Source organism: Leopardus geoffroyi, chromosome B1 (genome assembly GCF_018350155.1).
Source record: "Leopardus geoffroyi isolate Oge1 chromosome B1, O.geoffroyi_Oge1_pat1.0, whole genome shotgun sequence".
Lineage (NCBI taxonomy): Eukaryota > Metazoa > Chordata > Mammalia > Carnivora > Felidae > Leopardus > Leopardus geoffroyi.
In genome coordinates, this window is record NC_059327.1 from 6,431,794 (window position 1) to 6,455,853 (window position 24,060).

At 43.9% G+C, this 24,060-nt stretch overlaps 1 protein-coding gene across 1 annotated transcript in view; it reads left to right on the forward strand.

The window, feature by feature from the left end:
- LOC123584273 overlaps positions 1-24,060 on the forward strand; it is an 80,222-nt gene that overhangs the window by 46,789 nt on the left and 9,373 nt on the right. Inside the window, 1 exon segment of the mRNA XM_045451986.1 lies at positions 7,810-7,945. Within this exon segment, the coding sequence (XP_045307942.1) occupies positions 7,810-7,945 (136 nt within the window).

Here is a 24,060-nt window from a genome sequence, read left to right on the forward strand (position 1 = left end):
TAAGCCTTCCAATACTATGTTGAATTAACAGTGGTGAGAGTGGACATCCCTGTCTTGTTCCTGACCTTACAGGGAAAGCTGTCAGTTTTTCCCCATTGAGGATGATAATAGTGTTGGGTCATTCATGTATGGCTTTTATGATCTCGAGGTATGCTCCTTCTATCCCTACTTTCTTGAGGGTTTTTATCAAGAAAGGATGCTGTATTTTGTCAAATGCTTTCTCTGCATCTATTCAGAGGGTCATGTGGTTCTTGTCTTTTATTGATATGATGTATCACATGATTGTTTTCCTGATATTGAATCAGTCCTGTGTGCCCCACTTGGTCGTGGTGAATAATTTTTTTTAATGTATTGTTGTATCCAGTTGGCTAATATCTTGTTGAGGAGTTTTGCATCCATGTTCATCAGGGAAATTGGTCTATAGTTCTCCTTTTTAGTGGGGTCTCCTGTCTGGCTTTGGAATCAAGATCATGCTGGCTTCATAGAAAGAGTTTGGAAGTTTTCCTTCCATTTCTATTTTTTGGAACAGTTTCAAGAGAATAGGTGTTAACTCTTCCTTAAATGTTTGGTAGAATTCCCCTGGGAATCCATCTGGCCCTGGACTCTTGTTTTTTGGCAGATTTTTCACTACTAATTTGATTTCCTTACTGGTTATGAGTCTGTTAAAATTTTCTATTTCTTCCTGTTTCAGTTTTGGTAGTGCATATGTTTCTAGGAATTTGTCCATTTCTTCCAGATTGTCATTTTATTGACATATAATTGCTCATAATATTCTCTTATTATTGTTTTTATTTCTGTTGTGTTGGTTGTGATCTCTCCTCTTTCATTCTTGATTTTATTTATTTGGGTCCTTTCCTTTTTCTTCTTGATCAAACTGGCTAGTGGTTTATCAATTTTATCAATTCTTTCAAAGAACCAGCTTCTGGTTTCCTTGATGTGTTCTACTGTTTTGTTTTGTTTTGGTTTGGTTTTGATAGCATTAATTTCTGCTCTAATCTTTATTATTTCCTGTCTTCTGCTGGTTTTGGGTTTTATTTGCTGTTCTCTTTCCAGCTCCTTAAGGCGTAAGTTTAGGTTGTGTATCTGAGATCTTTCTTCCTTCTTTAGGAAGGCCTGGATTGCTATATACTTTCCTCTTAGGATCACCTTTGCTGCATCCCAGAGGCTTAGCGTTGTGGTGTTATCATGTTCATGGACTTCCATATACTTTTTAATTTCCTCTTTAACTGCTTGGTTAGCCCTTTCATTCTTCAGTAGGATGTTCTTCAGTCTCCAAGTATTTGTTACCTTTCCAAATTTTGTCTTGTGGTTGATTTTGAGTTTCATAGCGATGTGGTCTGAAATATGCACGGTATGATCTTGACCTTTTTGTACTTACTTAGGGCTGATTTATGTCCCAGTATATGGTCTATTCTGGAGAACGTTCCATGTGCACTGGAGCAGAATGTATATTCTGCTGCTTTAGGATGAAATGTTCTGAATATATCTATTAAGTCCATCTGGTCCAGTGTGTCATTCAAAGCCATTGTTTTCTTATTGATTTTTGGATTAGATGATCTATCCATTGCTGTGAGTGGGGTGTTGAAGTCTCCTACTATTATGGTATTACTATTGATGAGTTCCTTTATGTTTGTGATTAATTGATTTATATATTTGGGTTCTCCCACATTTGGCATGTAAATGTTTATAATTGTTAGGTCTGCTTGGTGGATAGACCCCTTGATTATGATATCATGCCCTTCTGCATCTCTTGATACAGTCTTTATTTTAAAGTCCAGATTGTCTGATATAAGTATGGCTACTCCGGCTTTCTTTTGTTGACCATTAGCATGATAGATGGTTCTCTATCCCCTTGCTTTCAATCTGAAGGTGTCTTTAGGTCTAAAGTGGGTCTCTTGTAACCAGCATATAGATGGATCTTGTTTTCGTATCCATTCTGTTACCTTATGTGTTTTGACTGGAGCATTGCATCCATTGATGTTTAGAGTGAATACTGAAAGATATGAATTTATTGCCATTATGATGCTTGTAGAGTTGGAGTATCTGGCAGTGTTCTCTGGTGCTTTCTAATCTTTTGTTGCTTTTGGTATATATATATATATATATATATATATATATATATATATATATATATTTCCATCTTTTCTCCCCTCAGAAAGTCCCCCTTAAAATTTCTTGCAGGGCTGGTTTAGTGGTCACAAACTCCTTTAATTTTTGTTTGTCTGGGAAACTTTTTATCTCTTCTTCTATTTTGAATGACAGCCTTGCTGGATAAAGAATTCTTGGCTGCATATTTCTCTGATCCAGCACCCTGAATATATCCCACCACTCCTTTGTGGCCTGCCGGGTTTCTGTGGATGGTCTGATGCAAACCTGATCTGTCTTCCCTTGCATGTTAGTGACTTTTTTTCCCTTGCTGGTTTCATGATTCTTTCCTTGCCTGAGTATTTTGTGAATTTGACTATGATATGCCTTGTTGATGGTCGGTTTTTGTTGAATCTAATGGGGATCCTTTGTGCTTCCTGGATTTTGATGTCTGTGTCTTTCCCCAGGTTAGGAAAGTTTTCTGCTATGATTTGCTCACATAGCCCTTCTACCCCTATTTCTCTCTCTTCCTCTTCTGGGACCCCTATGATTCTGATGTTCCTCCTTTTTAATGTGTCACTGATTTCCCTAATTCTTAAATTGTGCTCCTTTGCCTTAATCTCCCTCATTTTTTCTGCTTCGTTATTCTCTATAAGTTTGTCCTCTATATCGCTGATTCTCTATTCTGCCTCATCTATCCTTGCCACCACTGCATCCATCCATGATTGCAGCTCAGTTATAGCATTTTTTGTTTCATTCTGGCTAGTTTTTACTTCTTTTATCTCTGCAGAAAGGGATTCTAATCTATTTTCAACTCCATCTAGTATTCTTATTATCAATGATTCTAAATTCTGGTTCAGACGTCTTACTTGTATCTGTCTTGGTTAAATCCCTGGCTTTCATTTCTTCGTGCTCTTTCTTTTGGGGTGAATTCCTTCGTTTTGCCATTTTGAAGGGAGAATAGGAATTAATCAGGTAGAAAAATTGAAATTAAAAAAATTAAAATAGAAAAATATTAAAATTAAAAATTAAACACACACACACACACACACACACAAATCAAATAGATGATGCTAGATCCTAGGTGTGTTTTGGTCTGGGTGTTGAAAGTGGTTTGACAGATTAGAGAAAAAAAAGGGGGGGGGGGAGAAAAAAAAGGAATTTCTTTGAGAACTTAAAAAATGAATACACTGAAGTAGACTAAAATAAGATAATGGGGGTAAAATAGAATTTGAAAAAATATATACAAAAGTAAAGAATGTAGTAGAAAAAAAATTAAAGAAAAATATTTTAAGAAGAATTAAAAATAAATATGAATTTTTTCTTTTTCTGTATTTAAAAAAGAAAAGAAATAAAGATAAAAAAGATAAAAAAAGAAAAACAAAGAAATCGTTTGAAAATTTGAGGAAGTGAATACACTGTAGTAGACTAAAATAAAATGATGGAAGCAAAATAGAATTTGAAAAAATTTACATAAACAATATAGTAATAAAAATTAAATAAAAATTTTTAAAAGAAATTGAAATAAAAATGAAGTTTTTCTCTTTCTGTATTCAAGAAAAAGAATAAAAATGAAAAAGAAAAAAAGAAAAAAAAAGAAATTGTTTGAAAATTTGAAAAGGTGAATACACTGAAGTAGACTTAAATAAAATGATGGAAGTAAAGTAGAATTTGAAAAAATTTACACAAAAGTAAAAATATAGTAATAAAAATTAAAGAAAGATATTTTTAATAAAAATTGAAAATAAAAATGAATTTTTTCTCTTTCTGCATTCAAGAAAAAGAAAAGAATTGTAAAAGAGAAAGGAAAAAGAAAAAAAAGAAAGAAAATTGAATAGATGGAGTAGGACTGCTAATAGATTGAATTAGGACTGAAATTGCTTCGTTTTCCCCTAGAAGTCAGTCTATGTAGCTCTTTATAGTCCATAAATTAAGCCGGCGGTGTGACTTGTGTTCTTGAAGAGCGAAGTCAGCCCAGTTGGGTGGGGCTCAGTGTAACAGCTCCGCTCTCCCCTAGATGGCGCTGCTAGCCTACTAGGGTGGAGTGTTGTGGGGCTCGTACGTGCATATGCGCATGCGTAGGAGTGGTAAAAAATGGCACAACCCAGCCACCCAGTGTGTTCTCCCGGATCAGCAATCGCTCACCGGTCCTCCGTCTTCAGCTCTCCTCCACTCCCTGCTTTTCCACTCTCCGTGACCAGGCCCCAGGCAGTACCTCTCTCCCGAGTTTTGTCTCAGATGCGGCTGTTTTCCCCGGCCCCTTACTTCCGAAGGACTGCGGCTTTGCCTTGTTCCGCCCCTCTGCGGGAGGGTCTCACCGAGCAATGGCCGAATGTTGGCTGCACCCAGGAACAACCGCTGGACCCTGCTGCTGTTGGTGCCCCAAGACTGCGGCCAGGTGCCAGCCCGTTCCAGAAAAAGTTCACGAGACAGTGTGGCAGCAGCGTCTCAGGGATTATGGAAAATCCCAACACACATCCGGCACCTGGCTTCACCCTTAACGACCTTGCCCCAGCACTGGCGAATGTGGCTGCCTTCCGGGGTCTGCTGGGACCAGGTGGCTTCAACAGTCTCTCCCAAATGCCCTTCCAGCAGTGGAACCGCTTTTCCCCGTGTGGTCCCAGAACCTCGCGGACCCCACTCTGTTCCTGGGGACTCGCCCTTCCCACCAGAGCACTGCCAGGTATGGAGCTGTGGAGTTGCAGCCTTTGCACTCCCATTGTTCACAGTCTTAATGGAATTTGAACCCTCTCCTTTCTCCTTTCTCCCTTTTTAGTTTAGTCCCTGCGGCTGTTTCCAATTTTCCACTTTCTCTCTAGCTGCTTTCGGGAAGGGGTGCTTTTCCCGTATTCTCCCCGCCTCCCCAGTCTCTGTCCTCTCTCCGCCCTCAAAAGCGGTTCTCTACCTTTTGCGGCTTCTTGCTCCCCAAATTCACCTGTCTGTGCCGCATACCCGCTGAATTCTGTGGTTCAGGTCGTGCAGATTGTTGTGTTAATCCTCCAATCGGTTTTCTAAGTATGTAGGATGGTTTAGTGTTGGTCTGGCTGTATTTCACGGGCGTGAGACACACAAAAAGCTTCCATGCTGTTCAGCCATCTTGGATCCTCCCCCTACATTCTGTTCTGCCCATTTTTTTTTTTTTCAACGTTTATTTATTTTTGGGACAGAGAGAGACAGAGCATGAACGGGGGAGGGGCAGAGAGAGAGGGAGACACAGAATCGGAAACAGGCTCCAGGCTCTGAGCCATCAGCCCAGAGCCCGACGCGGGGCTCGAACTCACGGACCGCGAGATCGCGACCTGGCTGAAGTCGGACGCTTAACCGACTGCGCCACCCAGGCGCCCCGTTCTGCCCATCTTTTAATCGGATTATTTGTTTTTTTGGTGTTGAGTTGTACAAGTTCTTTATATATTTTGGATACTAACCCTTTATTGGATATGTCATTTGCAAATCTCTTCTCCCATTCAGCAGGTTGCCTTTTAGTTGTGCTGATTGTTTCCTTAATCTTTGACAAAGCAGGAAAGAGTGCCCAACATAAAAAGACAGTCTTTTCAAGAAATGGAGTTGGGAAAACTGGCCAGCCACATGCAAAAGAATGTAACTGGACCACTTTCTCTCACTCTACACAAACATAAACTCAAAAATGGATTAAAGACCTGAATGTGAGACCTGAAACCATAAGAACCCTAGAAGAGAGCACAGGCAGTAATGTCTCTGATATTGGTCTTAGCAACATTTTTCTAGATATGTCTCCTGAAGCAGGAGGGGAAAAAATCAAAAATAAACTGTTGGGACTACATCAAAATAACAAGCTTCTGCACCGTAAAGGCAGTGTTTTTTTAATGATCTTAATACTTTCAGACCATGAAGGCATGAAAATAAGGGGCAAAAATTAAAGTAAAACGCCTGGAAGAACAGAACAAGTGTTATGACATTTTCATAAATTAACTGCACAACGGCTAAGAGTTATCACTGAACAGCCTATGGTGTAGGTAGAACATTCTAATTTTAAATTCCTTCAAATAAGATATGGGCATTGAAAATACAGGTCCAGAATCAATTTATTTCATGGAAAGATAATTCAAATCAAACCTTTAGTTGTTGGAAATGTGGAAGGGTTAAGGGCATCTAACAATACAGAATAACTGTCTTCATTTTGCACAAAGTTTAAGAACGAAGATTCTGAGGTTGCTGAAGGGCTTGCTAATTTTTGACACCCCCTGCTTTCATTCCTGTCAATAATCCCGTGAGACATTTTTTTTTTTTAACAATGTCTTGAGACAAAGCATAAGAATAGTTAGATTCGGGTATTCACTGACAGTAGAACTATTCTCATATTAATGTAAATATTAACCAAAAATAAGCAAACTTTAACTCCAGATGTGTCCAGACATTTATAGGCCTTTCCTGTGGGTTATCACTGTGTCACTAATAATTTTTGTTTAATCCCAGGTAAGGAAGTACAGAATGTTACAAACAGAACAATGATTGTCTATGTTCAGGGCCTGTAAACTCACTTCTAGCAAACAATGTGTGTGTGGAGACATTCTCTTTCTTGTCATTTCTGTTCTGATTATTGAAATTATATTTATTGCAATAATAACAATACATGCAATAAGTTATTACAATACATGTATTGCAAGAACTTACATTTATTGAAATGTTCTTTTATGTCTGTTGGATCTAATAATAGAAATAGGATTGATCATTTGTACGTTTTCAAAGGACATCAAGAGTTGGCACACACACTTCAAAAGAAAGTGTTTTCACCAGGGGGCGACTGGGAAGTGTTGCTCTGAAAGATGTGGTTGCCAGGAGGGAGGTGGAGGGCAGACCCGGGTTCTGTTGGCAGGTAGGATGGGGTGGATGTCGCCTTGTGTATGTGGTAACATCTTTTCTCCAATGTAAGTTTCCCTCGCGTTTTGGATTCTTCTGTTTTCTCCAAAATCACTTTCTCTTTAGTGGGCACAGTGGTAAACCATCTGGCATCCCTGGCTTGGTGCCCAGAAAGCATCATTCCCAGGAGTAAATGATCCCAGCTTGAGGGGCATGCTGTCGCCCCCTAGTGGCGGGAGACGCACTGCCACTCCATCACCAGGGGGATGGCCTTCCTCTCTCATTGTTCTGCAGCCAGAAAAACTCATGTCCCTTCTGATAAACATGAAAACCCCACACTCGTATCCTCCCCTCTTCCACCCAAGGATTCTTGGGAATCATTGAATTTGCTCCATATTTTCGTCAGGTGAGATTTGGTCCAAACCTCCTTGAAGGTCGTAATACAAAAACAACAATAAAAATTGTTTTCGTTTGTCAAATACAGATAATACCGGAGCCTTGAGTGTGCTTATGTAAGCAGCTACCTCACTTACAAGAGTCGTATTCCCTTATGGGGACACACCTTCCTGATTGCCCATTGGTATTCCAGGTCACGCTGAAGGTCCCTTGAATAATCCTGGGGACTTACTATTTTTAAAAAATGTGTATTTATTTTGAGAGCGAGAGAGAGAACAGGAGCACGTGTGAGTTAGGGAGGAGCAGAGAGAGAGAGAGGGAGAGAGAGAATCCCAAGCAGGCTCCGTGTTGCCAGCGTGGGATGGTGACCTGAGCCGAAGCTGAGTGGTTTTCTTATTATTTTACATTGTGGGGTATAAAGTGCAGTGATGTTAGCTTTTCGTTGGTCTTGCTTCTCTCCCTTCCCTCCCTCTCTCTCTCCTCTTTCTGTAGCTCGCCCTCGACCTGTCTGGTCTTGGGGACGGACCGTGATGTGCATCGTGATCCTGTAGCACCGAGTGCATACAGGCAAGTCAGGACAGCCACCTGGGTCACCTCCTGTGATCCACGTGCCAGTGGGAGGTGGGAGGTGAGTGCGTGGAGGAGGTGGGTGTGCAGGGAGCAAATGAAGCCCCACAGCTGCTGGCCGCTGGGCTTCAGGGAGACCCCAGTCCTCCCCTGTTACCCTACAGTCTCCTGGGAAGCAGTGCCCATGGCTCTATTTCCCTCTCCGTTTGTGTAGGGAAGGAAATGAGATGACACAGGGAGGGGCTGTTTGAAATGGGAGGCGCTCCTGGTGTTACTGTCCTGGAGTGCTCTTACTCCGTCCCGTTTGGGGGAAGGCTTTCTCTGTTTGCTTACTGCTGGGGGCTCATCTACAGAAATATCCGAGCAGGGGATATCCGGAGAAGGCACAGCGCGGCTCGGGCAGGAGCAGGTGCCTAGAGCACACCTGTGCTGATTCAGGAGTGTCCGGCTTAGGAGAAAGTTGGTGTCGTGAGACTGGGGCTGGGGCTCCTTGGCTTTGACGTTGACCTCTGCCCGCCCACTGCAGCTGGGCTGCCCCTGGGGCAGCCCACAGGTCATCACCTTCAGCTATGACTCTGGGCAGGGAAGTCAGGACACAAGACGCCACTTTCCCCTCCGCTCCCGTTGGCAGCGTGCACTTGAGGTCTGGGAGCTGCACGGGGCCGTCTACACGCATGGCTCCACCACCGGTCTGTGTTCCTGCCCCAGGCGGAGGGGCTGAGGCGTCTGAAGCCAACGTGCCAAGGACCTTGACGAGTTCTGGCTGCACAGGCGCGTCCTGCCAGGCGGAGCAAAGATAGCAGGAAACTTCGCAGAGAATTTGGCGAGAAGTCCAGTAGAAGTGATCCTTGACGCCCCTCCTCCACCTCCTCCCGTCCTCTTTTTATCCATTTTTAACGTCTAGACATAACGGACATTTTTACAAAGGCTACACCAGGTTTTGATTGAAGCGTGATTTGCAGGACATGAAAAGCACAGATCCTGAACGTCCAGTAGGATGAGTTGACAAATGCGTTCACCTCTGTCACCCACATCGCCATAAGATATGGGATGTCTCTGCGGAGCCCCGAGCTTCCCCTTCGACTCTCTGCAACTCACTCCCCACCCGGCTGGATTCTGCTCATGATCTGGCTGTGAGGTCAGGACAAGTCCCTAGCAAGGCAAAGACCCTACGTTTCGTAATCTGATCAGTGTGTTCCTATATTTTGCTACCAGTAGTTCTGAACTGTCAGCTCACACAGCCTTCTATTGTGGTTTCTTTTTCTTTCTTCTTTTTTTTTTTTTTAATTTTTTTAATGTTTTTATTTATTTTTGAGACAGAGAGAGACAGAGCATGAGCAGGAGAGGGGCAGAGAGTGAGGGAGACACAGAATCAGAAGCAGGCTCCAGGCTCTGAGCTGTCAGCACAGAGCCCAATGTGGGGCCCGAACTCATGGACCATGAGATCATGACCTGAGCTGAAGTCGGATGCTTAACCGACTGAGCCACCCAGGCGCCCCGGTTTATTTTTCAATAATAGTTCCCTACGACCTTTGGTGCAACAGTGGGCATTAGCACCCCAGGAAGAGCGAACCCTGTTCCCTGGCTCAAGACAGGGAGGGAGGCACATGTGACCTGTCTTGTGCTTGGCCCAGTGCAGGGACTCCATAAATTTCCTTGAAACAGTGACTAAGAGTCAACGCTGAGAACAAAGAAGGGCTTAATCATTTACTGGGCTCAGATCTTGCGGCTCACCTCTGGAGGTGAGCCGAGAGTCAGAGGCATCGCCCGGGCGGCAAGCAGGAGTCCCGGCTTGTGCAGCACGAGCACGGAGCCTGGGAAGGGCGAGAAGGCTGTGTTTGTCAGGAGGTGGCGAGCCGCTGAAGTAAGGCGGGCGGTCGGTCTCCTGCCCTCACACAGAGGAGGGTCTGCTGCTTGGACACCTGGGGCCTGGCTGACCCTGGAGGGCCTGTCCCTACTCCAAATGCTTTCGTGTGCAAGCCCACCAGACCAGAGCCCACAGCGCAGCCACCTCCACCATCAGACTCTCACACTCGGGGCTACTGTGCACCTGCTGTATTAACCCCAGGGTAGGGGCCAGACAAGGAGGGTCCTGAAGCCCACTGGTTATTCAGACCACCCAGTCCTAAACCTGTGTCCCCCACCTCACCCACTCCTTCCCGTGGGAACCACCACGAAAACCCGTGCCCACAGTCCCCTGCACCTCTGCCCACTGACTGGCCCTGCTCCCCTCATGACACAAGGGATGCCCTGTTCCTTTTGGGAATAGTAATAAAACTCTGTTTATGATGGCACTCATCTCCTGATCAGTTGACCTCATCATTCCTGAATAATAATAAAACCTTCCTTTTAAAAACATGGATGTAAACCAACTATTCATTTGCCCCTAGTTCCCCCACTTTGGAAGGGCTGGAGCTCAGGGGGAAGCTGTGACTGGTACACATTCTGCTCTAGGGAACAGCAGCATAAGGTTTGTGGAGGTGGCCGAAATTGTGGCCGAGGAAAGCCCTGTGCTGGACAAGTAGCTGAGGGCAGCCGTCTCCTGGGACTCTCTCCAGTGGGCTCAGGGAGGCCAGAGAGACTTTCCCAGGAATGGGCTATTCCCACTTAGCTCTTAAAGGCAGAGACAGCAGAGAAAACCACAGAAGGATGAGTAGTCAAATTCTGGTTAAAACGGCCGTGGGACTTTGTGGGCTTTACACGTTCTTCGAGGAGCTCCGGGTCCAAGGCAATACAGCAGGTGGCCGCAGCCATGATGATGTCATAGTAGTGACAGTAACAAACACTCAACGCAAGCATTCTGCCTGCCCTGTGCCAGACCTGTGCTAACACCACCCCCCTATGGTGGTAACTCGTTACTACTGTTAATAGTAACTAGGTGCTATATGATTCCCTTTTAAGAGGAGGGAAACAGAAGCACAGAGACGCAGTGATCTGTTCAAGCGCACGCAATGAAGGAAAAGCTGGGCTCTGAGCCCAGAATGGTGCCATCCGCTTGTCTGCTCTGGAAGATCGGGGCTCCTCACACACAAGGCTTAGTCTGTGCTCACAATTTTAAACATTTGAGTCCAAACTTCAGTGGAACGAATGGAGAATTGCTAAATGGCTTTAATCCTCAAGTTTTTAGACTTGCTTTTATCTTGAAAAGCTTGTGGGGCTGGCCCACGATGCCCGGGGGACATGTTTCAACAGAATTGCAGGCTAGAGCCATGTCATATGAATGTGGAATTTCAACAGGGATGTGGTCCCTTGAGCAGGTAGACGGTCCCAGCTGGAACCACAGTCCCTGCCCTCACAGAAGTTGGAGGCTGTGGAAGCAGGACTGAACAAGGAGACACATAAACAGGACCATTTCAGATGCCGGCCAAGTGTCCTGAAGGAAACAAGCAGGATGATGTGATCGAGGATCCTGGGGGTGCATACGCATGGCGCTTAAGGTCCCATGAATTTTTTTTTAAAGTTTGTGTATTTTGAGAGCAAGAGAGAGAGTGTGTAAGCGGGGGAGGGGCAGAGAGAGAAGGAGGGGGAGAGAATGAATCCCAAGCAGGCTCCATGGTGCTGTCCGCACAGAGCCTGATGTAGGGCTCGAACCCATGAACCGTGAGATCTTGACTTGAGCCGAAATCAAGATCAGACCCTCAAACGACTGAGCCACCCAGGTGCCCCAAGGTCTGATGAACTTAAGTCAATATATGGAGAATTCCTCCCTGAATGAATACTTGGCTGCTGGCTGGCAGGCGGGAGAAGGGAAGTCTAGGGGGATGCTACTGTGCACACGTGGTCAAGGACGGGAGACTTTCATCCTGCAGCACAAAGTGTGTAAATTTCGGCACCCAGGGTGGTCCAGGAACTCCAGCAAAACCTGGTTCCATCTGGAGGGTCCCAGTCCTTCCTTCCCACATGACTGGTAATTTACACCTTGTCCACAGGCCGCTCTAACGTAGGATACCCCAAACGGAGCCAGCACCTTACTTCCCAAATCTCTTGCCACCTCTTTCCCCAAGCCCCAGGCTTCATGGAGGACATGACCACACACCTGGGTATGAGTCACCATCGATGCCTTTCTCTCTCTCACCTCCCAGTTCAAGCCATGACTGATTCCTGTTCATCGTGTCTCCCGATGGTTCTGGGATCTGTCCCAGCCTCCCCATCTATAAGGGACAGACTCTACTACCTAGTTGGGAAGTTTGTCTTGCAAGAACCATTGTACTTTGTAGACTAACTTGGGTATTTCTGGATTAAAGACTTAAATAACGTTTGTCTCTCACTATAGAACTTGTGAAAAGCATTTGGGGGTAAGGAGGACGGAGGCAGGACAGCACTTCCCCGGGAGAATTTTTGGGAGAGTCTGTGGTAGTGGTGTGGGCATGTTTCACGACTCCTGGAAAGGCGGCACCCTTAAGCAGCACCCCTTTCACGTTGCACATGCTGTTGGACTATAGACTCTTCCTGAAGAATTTGCTCTTGTCCAAAGCCAAGGCCAGTGCTCTGAACTGAGCGGTGAGGCCCCTGAGTGACGGCATCTGTATTAGCTAGCAGAGCTGCATAACAAAGTCCCAGAGACTGGGGGGCTTAAACAACAGAAATTTATTTTCTTGAAGTTCTGATGGAGGTCTGGGGTTGCAGTATTGACAGGGCTGTTTCCTTCTGGGAGCACTGAGGGAAGGATCTGCTCCAGGCCTCTCTCCTTGGTTTGTAGGCGACCGTCTTGCCCCCAAGTCTGCACATGCTTTTCCTTCTGGATGTGTCAGTGTCCTAATCTCCTCTTAGAAGGACACCAGCCATATTGGATTAGCACCCACCCTGATGGCCTCATTTTAACCTAATTCCCTCTTCAAAGACTGTAAGTAGTCACATTATGAAGTGTTGGGAGTTAGGACTTCAACATATGAATTCGGGGAGAACACAATGTAGACCACAAGAGTATCCTCGAGGAAACTCTGGTGGCCGGTGTGGCTGGAACAGAGTGACTGAAGTAGAGAGGCGGGAGGTGAGGCCAGAGGTAGCTATGAGCCAGTCTCACAGTCCCTACAGCTTGTGGTAATTACTTGAGATGTGAAGAGGGATGGGAAACCATTTTAAAGTTTTGAGGAGGGAAGTGATGTGATCTCACTGTGCCTGCTGTGTGGGAGATGGGCAACAGTGGCCCCCAGTGTCAGCCCGGAGAGCAGTGACGGTAATTACGACAGCCCAGGTGAGAAGTGATGGCAGTGGCAGATAAACGTCCAATTCAGGGTTTATTTTGCAGGTAGAGGCAGTGGCACCTGCCGATGGAGAACGTGGGATGAGAGGCATTAGAAAAATATTTTTTGGTCATGACCAACTGTGGGAGTGGTGGCTTCACAGCCTGAGATGTGGCCTCCAGGGGAGGGGTGAGCTGGGGAGACGCAGGGCCAGGAGTTTACTTTCAGGCACCAGGAGTGAGATTCTCAGGACTGTGTCCAGAAAAGATGTGCTCGAGACTGGAGTTCAGCGGGGTGGCTGGAGCTGATGATACAAATGTGTAAGTCATTCCAAAATTGACCGTCTGGGGGCACCTGAGTGGCTCAGTTGGTTAAGTGTCTGACTTCAGCTCAGGTCATGATATCATAGTCTGTGAGTTCGAGCCCTGCATCGGGCTCTGTGCCTAAAGCCTGCTTCAGATTCTGTGTCTCCTTCTCTCTCTGCCCCTCCTCCACTTGTGCTCTGTCTCTCAAAAAATAAAAAAATGTAAAAAAAAAATTCAAAATTGACAGTCTTTAGCACCCTAAATTCGAGAAAGGTTATCTAGGCAATGAAACTTGTTAGAAAAGATTGACATTTGAATGATATTTGATCAGTGCCCGAATGTATTGTATGGACTTTGGGGTTCAGAATTTAATATTCAAGGACACTGTGGGGGCTGAGAACTTTTGGCAGGCTGTATAGAAGTCCTCAGTGGTTGTCACCTGCTGCCTGGTGACCTATGCCTACCCAGGGGGAAACTGTATATTAACATCTTGCCAGAACTCCATTTCTGCTCTGTTCCTCCCCTACCCTAGCAACGTCTCATTTAGGTAAACCAAGGGCAACACCCTAAATCTGAGAGTTCTCTGCAGATTAGCAATTCTGGGAGAGACTAAGTCAGAGCCTGGACAGCCTGCACACTTCCTGCAAGGTGGAAAGCAGGCAATTTTTCTATTTTTTCCCAATCTACTTTGTGAAGTAGCCTCTTTCTGTCTTCAAGCCAAGATGCTATAGCGAGGTGAGTGGTTTGTCCCTGGGTGAATTCAAACTGTCTTTATCTTTCCTAAACATTTTTATTGGGCAAAATAAAAGAGGAACAGTCTTATTTGCATCATAATAAACTCGGTGTAGGTGGCAGGGGACGTTCTCCTTGACACTTCCTGGCTTCCTGACTGTTCAGGCTCCACACCAGATCTGCGCCCCATCCCAAGACTTCTGTGGGAAGCCAGATCAGAGTGTGAATCTACTCATGGGGATTGGAGAAGACCCCAGGGGTTGTCCCATAACCCCTGCTGAGGCTCAGAGAAGGGAGCTGACCTGCCAGGTACCATTATGGGGAGAGGGAGTGTGAGCCACATGATCAGAATCGGTGCTGTTGCATACTAGCTTTGAGACCCTGGGCAAGCCCCTCAACCTTTCTGTTTCTTGGTTTCCAAATTCTCAAAAGAAGGATACAGACAATAGTTCGTCTATGATAATGGTAGCTCCTTCACAGGATCATTTGAGGATTACAAGAGATAATGGTGGTGAGGTTCTTAGCACAGCTGGGGCATCCAGATGGTAGCCCTTGAGGCTCCGTCATCATTTTAGGAGAATTTTGAGGTCTTTGTGCCCCAGCTCGGATGTTCTTGCACACACCATCCTTCTGTGAGTCGTACTTAGATCTAATCCCTAAAGGCAGGGCTCCTTACAGATGTATTAGGGTGGTGTGCTGGCCACAGGCTATGCAGTCGGCCAGGCTAGTGCTGCTGTTCCACATTGTATAAATGACACCTGCCCTTGTCACTCTACTGTGTGACAGGATCATAAGCAGTGGGCAGAAGCCTAGCGTGGGCCCTAGATACTGACTTGGGGCTTAGGAAGTTCAACATAATTCACATACCTCCAATGACACATCTTTATTGAAATGCCAGAATTCTGTGTAACACTAAGAACGATACAACAAAATAAAAAGATGTATGGTCTCTGCTCTTGGTTTATTCACTATTTGTATTCGTTTGACTTCCCAGAAACATTAGGAAATAAATCATTTGGGATGTCAAAGATTTTTGGATAGATGGAAGTCTATCCCTGAGAATTGAATTTCAAAGACATAGTCATAACATTTTTGTGTGGAAAACTGGATGGGTTACAGTTTCATTTCAATTTCTTCTTAAATAGACACCACTGTATGTTAATTCAACTTTTTCTTGCACAATTAAATAACTCATTATGATTATACATTATTGTTCTTTTGATGCGTAGGGTTCTGTGTCCCTATAAAGATAGTCTCACGGGGCGCCTGAGGGGCTCAGTCCATTGAGTGTCTCACTCTAGATTTAGGCTCAGGTCATGATCCCAGGGTCATGGGACCCAGCCCCAAGTTGAGCATGGAGTCTGGAGCTGAGTAAGATTCACTTTCTGTCTCTCACTCTCTCTCTCTCAAGTCTCACAGCAATCATCTTTCTGAGTTCTTAGGTCTGTTGTTCTGCATATCGTTTGGAAGGAGGCCCAGAGAGAGGAAGACAGAGAATCCCAAGCATGCTCCACACTGTCAGCATGGAGTCTGACGTGGGGCTCAAACCCACAAAACCATGAGATCATGACCTGAGCTGAAACCAATAGTTGGATGCTTAACCAACTGAACTACCCAGGCACCCCTATTCTGTATATTGGTCTATTTCCTTCTTCATATCCGTGCTCACAGACACTGCTTGCTTCAGGTAGAACAGCTTAAAATCTGCTTAAATGTGCTTTAAAGAAGTGTTTGAAACTTTATGTTGTCCACCTTCTCTGTCTTTTTCTATGGTTCCTGATATTTGTGACATTCTTAGAACAATCTACCCTATATCAAGATCACAAAGGTATTTTAATTGATTTTTTTCTTTACATTTGAACCTCTGTGATAATTGGAGTCTATTTTGATAGAAGGAATGCATTGGGAATCACGTTTTGTTTTTCAGGTCAGATGTTTACTCGGTTTCCTTAAACTAGTGATTAACATGTCTGAATTTCCCCCTTTGCTTTCAAATGCTGAATTCTCACCTAGGTGGCTGAAATTCTATTCCTTTTGTTTTCACTAAAGCACCTCTTTTCTTCACTCTTCCTCACTGTTTAACTTCTGTATGGTAGCTATTCTTTTAAAATATATCAGGGCAAGCCTTATCATCCTCCTTTTTATTATGCTCCTAGCTAGGGTCACAGTTCTATCTAGTTCCCAATGAACTAAAAGAAATGACACTCAAGCCGTTTTGAGAAAGCTCATTTGGATTTTGATTGGATTGAATTAAATTTATATATTCATGCAGGGAATAGGTAGTTTATAATATAATGTCTCTTTAACATCGAGGAAATTGTGCCCCTGACGCGTAAGTGTTCTTTATTATCTGCAGGATAGTTGTATCCTTTTATCCATCCAAGTTATGCAAATGTATTTTATGAATGTTGTAGGTATTTTATGGATTTTATGGTTGTCGTTAGATGTGGTGGTGTAATTTGGTTTGGGACTTTATTTGCTACTGTGATTGGGACGTTTTGTGTGTATGGGAAGAGGCTATACCCGTAGACACAGAAATTGAAATATTTGATTTATAAAAAAATTTCAGCCTCTGTAGATTCAGACTGGGTAAGTTGGAAAAGCTTGACAAGACCTAATGCGGTGGGGGAGGGGGGGGAGGGGGGAGGGTGGTGGGTACATGGAGAAAGACAAACATTAATGCTCTCCCAGTGGGACTGTGAATTCATGCAAATTTTCCTATGGAGCCTTTGACTATACACATATTTATAATATGCATACCATTTGACTTAGCAATACCAATTCTAGATATTCATCCAAAGGAGTATACTGGACAGTTCACAAAAAGTATGTCCAAATATTCATCATGTTATTGCGCATAACAATAGAAAGTTGGAACTAATGTAAATATGTGTCAGGAGATTTATTAAATAAATCATGATATAGTCTTAGGATGCAATTTCTTGCAGCCATAGAAATGGTAATGTATCTAAATGTATATGCATACATTTACATATCTACATGGAGAATTGGTTATTGAATGAATAAAGCAGGTCTTGATCAGTATATATTCTGTGGTACCACTCGGAAAATGTGTGTATAAATATGTTCTGTGTCTGGAAAGATGTTAAACATCTAATTGGGATTTCAGTCCACTTACACTCTCTTTTTCATACTCTCCTTTTATACTTTTTTTTTTTTTAATTTTTTTTCAACGTTTATTTATTTTTGGGACAGAGAGAGACAGAGCATGAACGGGGGAGGGTCAGAGAGAGAGGGAGACACAGAATCGGAAACAGGCTCCAGGCTCTGAGCTGTCAGCACAGAGCCCGACGCGGGGCTCGAACTCACGGACCGCGAGATCGTGACCTGGCTGAAGTCGGAGGCTTAACCGACCGCGCCACCCAGGCGCCCCACTTTTATACTTTTTAAAAAAGCTTGAATCATTTTAAACTCTCTTCCACTCCCCCTTCCCCCCCCCCACCCTATTCCCCCAGAATTAAGTTATACCATTGTAAAAACAATAAAAAAATTAAAAGTTGCTAATGTGTCCTAAAGCAAAGTGCTGGAAATAAAGAGTAGCTTGGAATAACATTTAGGTCAAAATAAATAGTCCCTAGAGGGCACTTTTCCCCCCTAACTCACAATAGCTATTGTTTAAACTTGCGTTCTAGGCAATGGACTGACGACTTTAGATGACTGATGTCATTCAGTCTCAGGACTGGCTGTGTCAGGCGGTATATTGTTTCCCCCTTGTAGGAGCTGGAGGGTGCTCACAATTGTGGAGTACAGCATACAGCAGGTGGGGCAGAGCAAACTTGCATGAGGGGCGCCCCACTCAAAATACCAGTGGGGAGTGTGTGGCCTTCCACATCCACTTTTTCTACAACCCAGCTGTCCTGCTTCTCCTGTCTGGAAACAGCCTTCATGTCCAGCAGCACGAGATTTAGAAAGCATTTTTATAGAGGGGATCGTTCAACTCCTGGTTTCAGGGTTGTGAGTTCGAGCCCCACATTGAGAGATTACTTTAAAAAATAAAAATCTTAAAAACACATGTTCTAGAGATTGATAAATTACATGTACAGTTTTCATAGAAAAAGTCCTAGGAACGGATGATGTGAAAATTTATTTTATTACCAGTTTTCAAAATTGAAAAAGCTATGCAAATACTAGGCATAGCGGCCCCAACTGGGCTTAAAATATTAAACATAACGCGAATCGATCTCAGATCCTTCTTTTCATTTTTCTTGTTTGTTTTATTTCTTCCATTTCTTTTCTTATCACAAAAGCAATTCATGCTTAACATAGGAAAGAAACCTGAAAATATACATTGAAGGAGAAACCTGAGAACCACCTGTAACCCAATCCTTCCAGGAGGACTATTATTTCATGAATATTCTGTTGGAACCTGTTTTGTATATATTTATTATACTTAAGTAAAAGCGACATCTTACTATTTATGCTCTTTTGTGACCAGTGATGATTTATCTGCTGCATTTTCTTTTATTGGATGTTTGGTTTGTATCTTTAAAAAAAAAAAAATTGCTCTGGGGTGCCTGGATGGTTCAGTTGGTTAAGCATCTGACTCTGGCTCAGGTCATGATCTCACAGTTCGTGGGTTCGAGCCCCACGTTGGGCTTTCTCCTGTCACCACAGAGTCTGTTTCGGATCCTCTGTCCCCCTCTCTCTCTGCCCCTCCCCTGCTCTCTCTTTGTCTCAAAAATAAATAAACATTAAAAACATAAATTAAAAAATTGCTCTGATTAAAGTTAGCACAGGGAAATGAAAGCAATAAAAGGGCAAAGGGGGAATTAAAAAACAGGAAAAAAAACTTAAAATTCTGAAAAACTAACGAAAATGGTTAAAACCCAGGTAAGATGATGACGCTAATGATAAAACTAATCAGTAGCGCACCAACGTTACCAAGACTGGGCAAACCAGAGACTGGGGACATTTGCTTCTGACAAATTAATGTTTAAAGCTGCTTGGTTTTGTTCACATTGCTTCTGTCTCTCTCTCTCTCTCTCTCTCTCTCTGTCTCTCTCTGTAAAATATATTATATGCTCTGGGGCGCACCCTCTGGCTCCAGAAGGTTCAGAGTCTACCTGGCGGGAAGACTCGTTTTCCAGGAGGGGCCCCCCAGCTTCAGAGAGTAGAATCTCCCTCGTCTGTAAGAGGCCAAGAGAGTCTCCCTTCTCCCCATCCTCATCTTCTCTCCACTCTGGCGTCACTATAGCAGCCAACGTTGTTTCATTTGTTTGTTTTTGTTTTCAGCATGACTCTGTTCTGGGTAAGCTTGGCCTTCTCCAAGAAGTGCTCACTGAGTTCGGTGTGGATTGGGGGCTCTGGAGGGAGCCACTCTCCCGTCTCCCCACACAGGCCCGGCCTCTCCCTCCTGGCCCGAGAAGGCCCAGAGGAAGCCTGGAGGCATGCTGAGGCCACTGGGGAATGCACTGTCCACCCCCACACCCTCGGCCTGCCCACACCAACGAGGTCTTAAAGATGTGCAAACATCAGGGGCACCCTTGAAGGGGAAGATGAGTCATTGCTGGCTCGGGCCTCCGGGTGTGTCTGGGGAGCATCAGGCGCTCCAGCTGGGGTATGACATTGCTTATAGTCCCGCTCCTGACACGTCTGCTTCACTATCTCCCAGCTTCATGGTGTCGCTGAAGGAAGCCCATGGTGGTCACGTGTGGCTCTGGAGCTCTCAGGGAGACTGTCAGAAGAAATATCCTGCCTCCACACTCTATCAAGAGGGCTTCTTTTGTTCTGATAACTGTGTGGGCTCCAGCGGCAGGTGTGCGGGTAAAGAGCGTCTCTGGTATCAGACTTGGATATCTGGCAACCGGAGATAGTAGCAGGCCTAGCCAAAGCTAGACTTACAGGTATGCCAAGTAATGGCGTCTTCCCAGCTCCAACAGCCCTGGAGAATTCTGGAAAGAGGCAGGCAATCCAGGAAGTCAGTGTCTGGTTTCTCCAGCATGCAGGAACCTGGCCACTGCACTGCTGATGGGGCCAGACCCACCATTTCCAGAGATGAACCGGCAGGTGTAAAGAAAGGCTCAGGTTTCAAGACACAGTGGAAAAGATCTGAGAGTGATCTTGAGGCTTGGTTTGGCGATCAGCATGGCATGACTCTGAGCCCCAAATTTTGGGGTCTGAGGCTTTTGAAAATGATGTTGAGAGAATATTTTATTATAAGGGAAATAAACCAAAGACAGCATATAAAAATGCAAATAAAAAAAGCAGTAACAACTTTAAATCTACACGGCAGCTCTGTGGATGAGTTAAGAAAAAAGGAAAAATGTATTTCTTCAACAAATGTTTATTCAGTTTCTAGTTTCCTCTATATTCCAAACACAGTATTAAGCACTGGGGATACAGCAGAGAACAAAATGGACAAAAGTGCCTGCCATCACAGAGCTTACATCCCAGTGTGTGGGAGAGAGGGAGACAGGAAGACAAGCATGGGTGAGGAAATCATCAAATAGTGTTATGGGATGAATGGCATCCCCCAGAATGCTTATGTTGAAACCCTAACTCCCAGGACCTCAGAATGTGACTGTATTTGGGGCCTTTAAAAGGTGATTAAGTTAAAATGAGGCCAATAGAGTGGGTCTACCCCATTATGAGTGGTGTCCTCATGAGGAGAGGAAATATGGCCACAGGAAGAGATATGAGCACACAGAGAGAAGGCCATGTGAGGACCCCACAAGAAGGTGACTATCTACAAGACAAAGAAAGTGGTCTCAGGAGAAACCAATCTTACGGCACCTTGGTTTTAGATTTCTAACTTCCGGAACTGTGAGAAATACATCCCTATCGTTGAAGTTACCCAGTCTGTGGGACTTTGTGATGGCGGCTCTAGAAAACGAATACAAATAGTTTATAAGATGTTAAGTGTAATGGAGAATAGGGAACAAGGTCAGGGGTATGGGGCCATGCACATCTGTGGGGGAAGTATATTCCAGAAGAGGGTGCCAAGGCCCAGGGTGGGAGGGGGCAGGAGCAGGTGAGGAGGGGGAGAGCAGCCAAGTCAGAGCTGTATGTGCAAAGATTTTGGATTTGCTCTGAGTGAATCCATTTTTGTAATTAATAAAAGTCCTTTTGGTTTTCTTTATTGGGTTTATGAGATAGTAAGTTAACTAGATGGATGATAGATGATAGACAGGTAGATGATAGATTACATCACATTTAAGAAAATTTGACTTAGGGGAGCCTGGGTGGCTCAGTTGGTTAAGCATCCAACTCTTGATTTTGGCTCAGGTCATGATCTCATGGTTCTTGGGATCGAGCCCTGCATCAGGCTATGTGCTGACAACATGGAGCCTGCTTGATATTCTCTCTCTCTTTCTCTGCTTCTCCTCTGCTCGCATACACCCTCTCTCACTCGAAAGAAAGAAAGAAAGAAAGAAAGAAAGAAAGAAAGAAAGAAAGAAAGAAAGAAATTAATTTTGACTTCTATGATATTGAATTTATAAATCTCTGAATATGCTATTCCTTTGTATTTATAAAAACCTTATTTTGTGTCCTCACTAAATTTTAAATTTTATTCATATGCTTCTTACACATCCATTATTAAGTTTCTAAATATTTTCTGTGTTAATATTGTAAATGATCTCTTTTTCCACTGTAATTTCAAAGAAATCAATTAACCTTCTTCTCTGTTGGTTCCCTATTGTGCACAATGCTCTAATTACCAATTTTCACTATAGCCTTTACTACCCAATTTTACTTGAGAATATCACTTTTCTTTCACTTAGGTGTGTGTTCATTGATTCGTCATGTTTACGTGATGTCTCCTGATTTCCAGCTATAAAAGCAGGGAAGTGGGGGAGAGCATCAGCCGACATTTCCTTCCCTTCCTTCCCATCATTCACGAGTTGTAGAATTTCACATTTCATCCTCTGTAACATTTGCAGTGGGTTCTACACCTGTCCTCACTCTGTGTTCTTCTCTGGTTCTTCCATTACACCAGCTCACCGTTCACTCCAACACCTGTACCCTACACTGCATCCTTCTTGCCTTTGGCTGAACTCAGTCCTCCAGCACACTTTCCCAAGTGGAGCTTCTCACTGGAGCTATCCTTCTTGAGTCCTTTTGTGTTGAAAAATGCCCATTGCATTTATAATGGAAGGGCAAGTGTTTGAGTAAAAAACCGTATGGGCTCACATCTCCTCTTCTTGAGGACTTTGCTGGAATTGCTCACCATCTTCTAGTGTTGAAGGCTCCTTTGTACAGGTCTGGGCCTTCCTGATAATATTGGCAACTTGATTGTTTCACCTTACTATTCTGAATATTCTTTATATTAAAAATACAGGAATTGTATGGAGATATTAATTTGTTATTGATTGTTCTGTGTCAGATTTTCTTAGGATACCACTTCGGTTTAGCAGACTGGAGTCTTATCAGCTGACAATCCTTTTTAAAATCTTATCCTTAAAGTGTTCCCAATTGCTTCTCAGAGGCACTGATTATGTGAATGCCAACTCCCTTTTCTCTTCCATGTCTGTCATTTCTTCCTGCTCATCCACATGAACTCTGATGTATTTCCATAACATTTAACCTATGTCACTCCATCCTGTTCCATCGTCCTCTGCTCTTTTTCCAAAACTACGCTGTCTCTTCTGTGTGCCTCCATTCTATTGTGGTTTTATTTCCTTCTTTCACTTCCTACCTTCGTTCTATAAGCTCAGATTTCTTATCTTATCTCAAAATACCTTTTCTGAGTTAATGTGTCTCTGATTTGTGTTCTATCCCTGTTTCAAAACAAGTAATTTCTTCGTCCTCTTTATTAAGTTATGGTGCTCACTAAGTCAGAATTTTTATCCATTTCATGGTGATATTTTCAGTTGGGGGTTACTATTTTAACATTTTTTTCTCCTGTTCCTTCCTCACTTAAAAATTTTGGGGGGGGGGCACCTGGGTGGCTCAGTCGGTTGAGCGTCCGACTTCAGCTCAAGTCATGATCTCACGGTTCGTGAGTTCGAGCCCCACATCGGGCTCTGTGCTGATGGCTCAGAGCCTGGAGCCTGCTTCGGATTCTGTGTCTCCCTCTCTCTCTGCCCTTCTGCCGCTCACACTCTGACTCTCTCTCTTAAAAATAAATAAACATTAAAAAAAATTTTTTTTGGTAATATCTTTGGAAAGGTTAGGTTTGGTTTCTGTTTGATGGTGACTCATCTTTGTCCAGGTGAAACATTCTTGGACTATCTATTTTTAAGAGGCTTTTGTAGGGAGTAGACAGAAGTGGGTTTCAGGGCGCCAGGAATCCTCCCTATGACACAAGATTATAGAAATGAATACAATCTTTCAATGGCTAATCCACCAGGATGGCATACCATGTGCCATCTTATAATCAGACTCAATACTGCTGCCTCATAATCAGACTGCTTCCTACAAATACAGACTCTCATGTGATTCCTTATTCAGCATGTTCCTTCCTCCTTTTTGAAATGTGGTGCCAGTCTGGGTTCAGAGAATCTCCCACTAACTGCCCACTCACCTGATCCCACTGTTTCAGGTAAAGGACTGTTGGTGTGTCTTTTAGGGTAAAGGCATGATTTACAGAACTGTGATCTGGCAGCATTTTCTGGGGCCTGCATGCACAGGTAGCCTTTCTTGTCTCCCTCTAATCTGGCCACATCGTGAATTTGATGACAATTCATTATTATTTATACTATTCTGGAGTAATACATATCTACTAGTTTTGCAGATAATAAAATTTACATCTCTATTTCTTATTTCCTTTTTCTTTTTGTTTTGCTTTTGGGGAGTTCTTGAGAGAGGAAGGGGAGAATCACCATCTTTACTTTCCCACTTTAAAACCAGAAGTTTCGGGGCGCCTGAGTGGCGCAGTCGGTTAAGCGTCCGACTTCAGCCAGGTCACGATCTCGCCATTCAGAGTTTGAGTCCTGCGTTGAACTCTGTGCTGACAGCTCAGAGCCTGGAGCCTGCTTTGGATTCTGTGTCTCCCT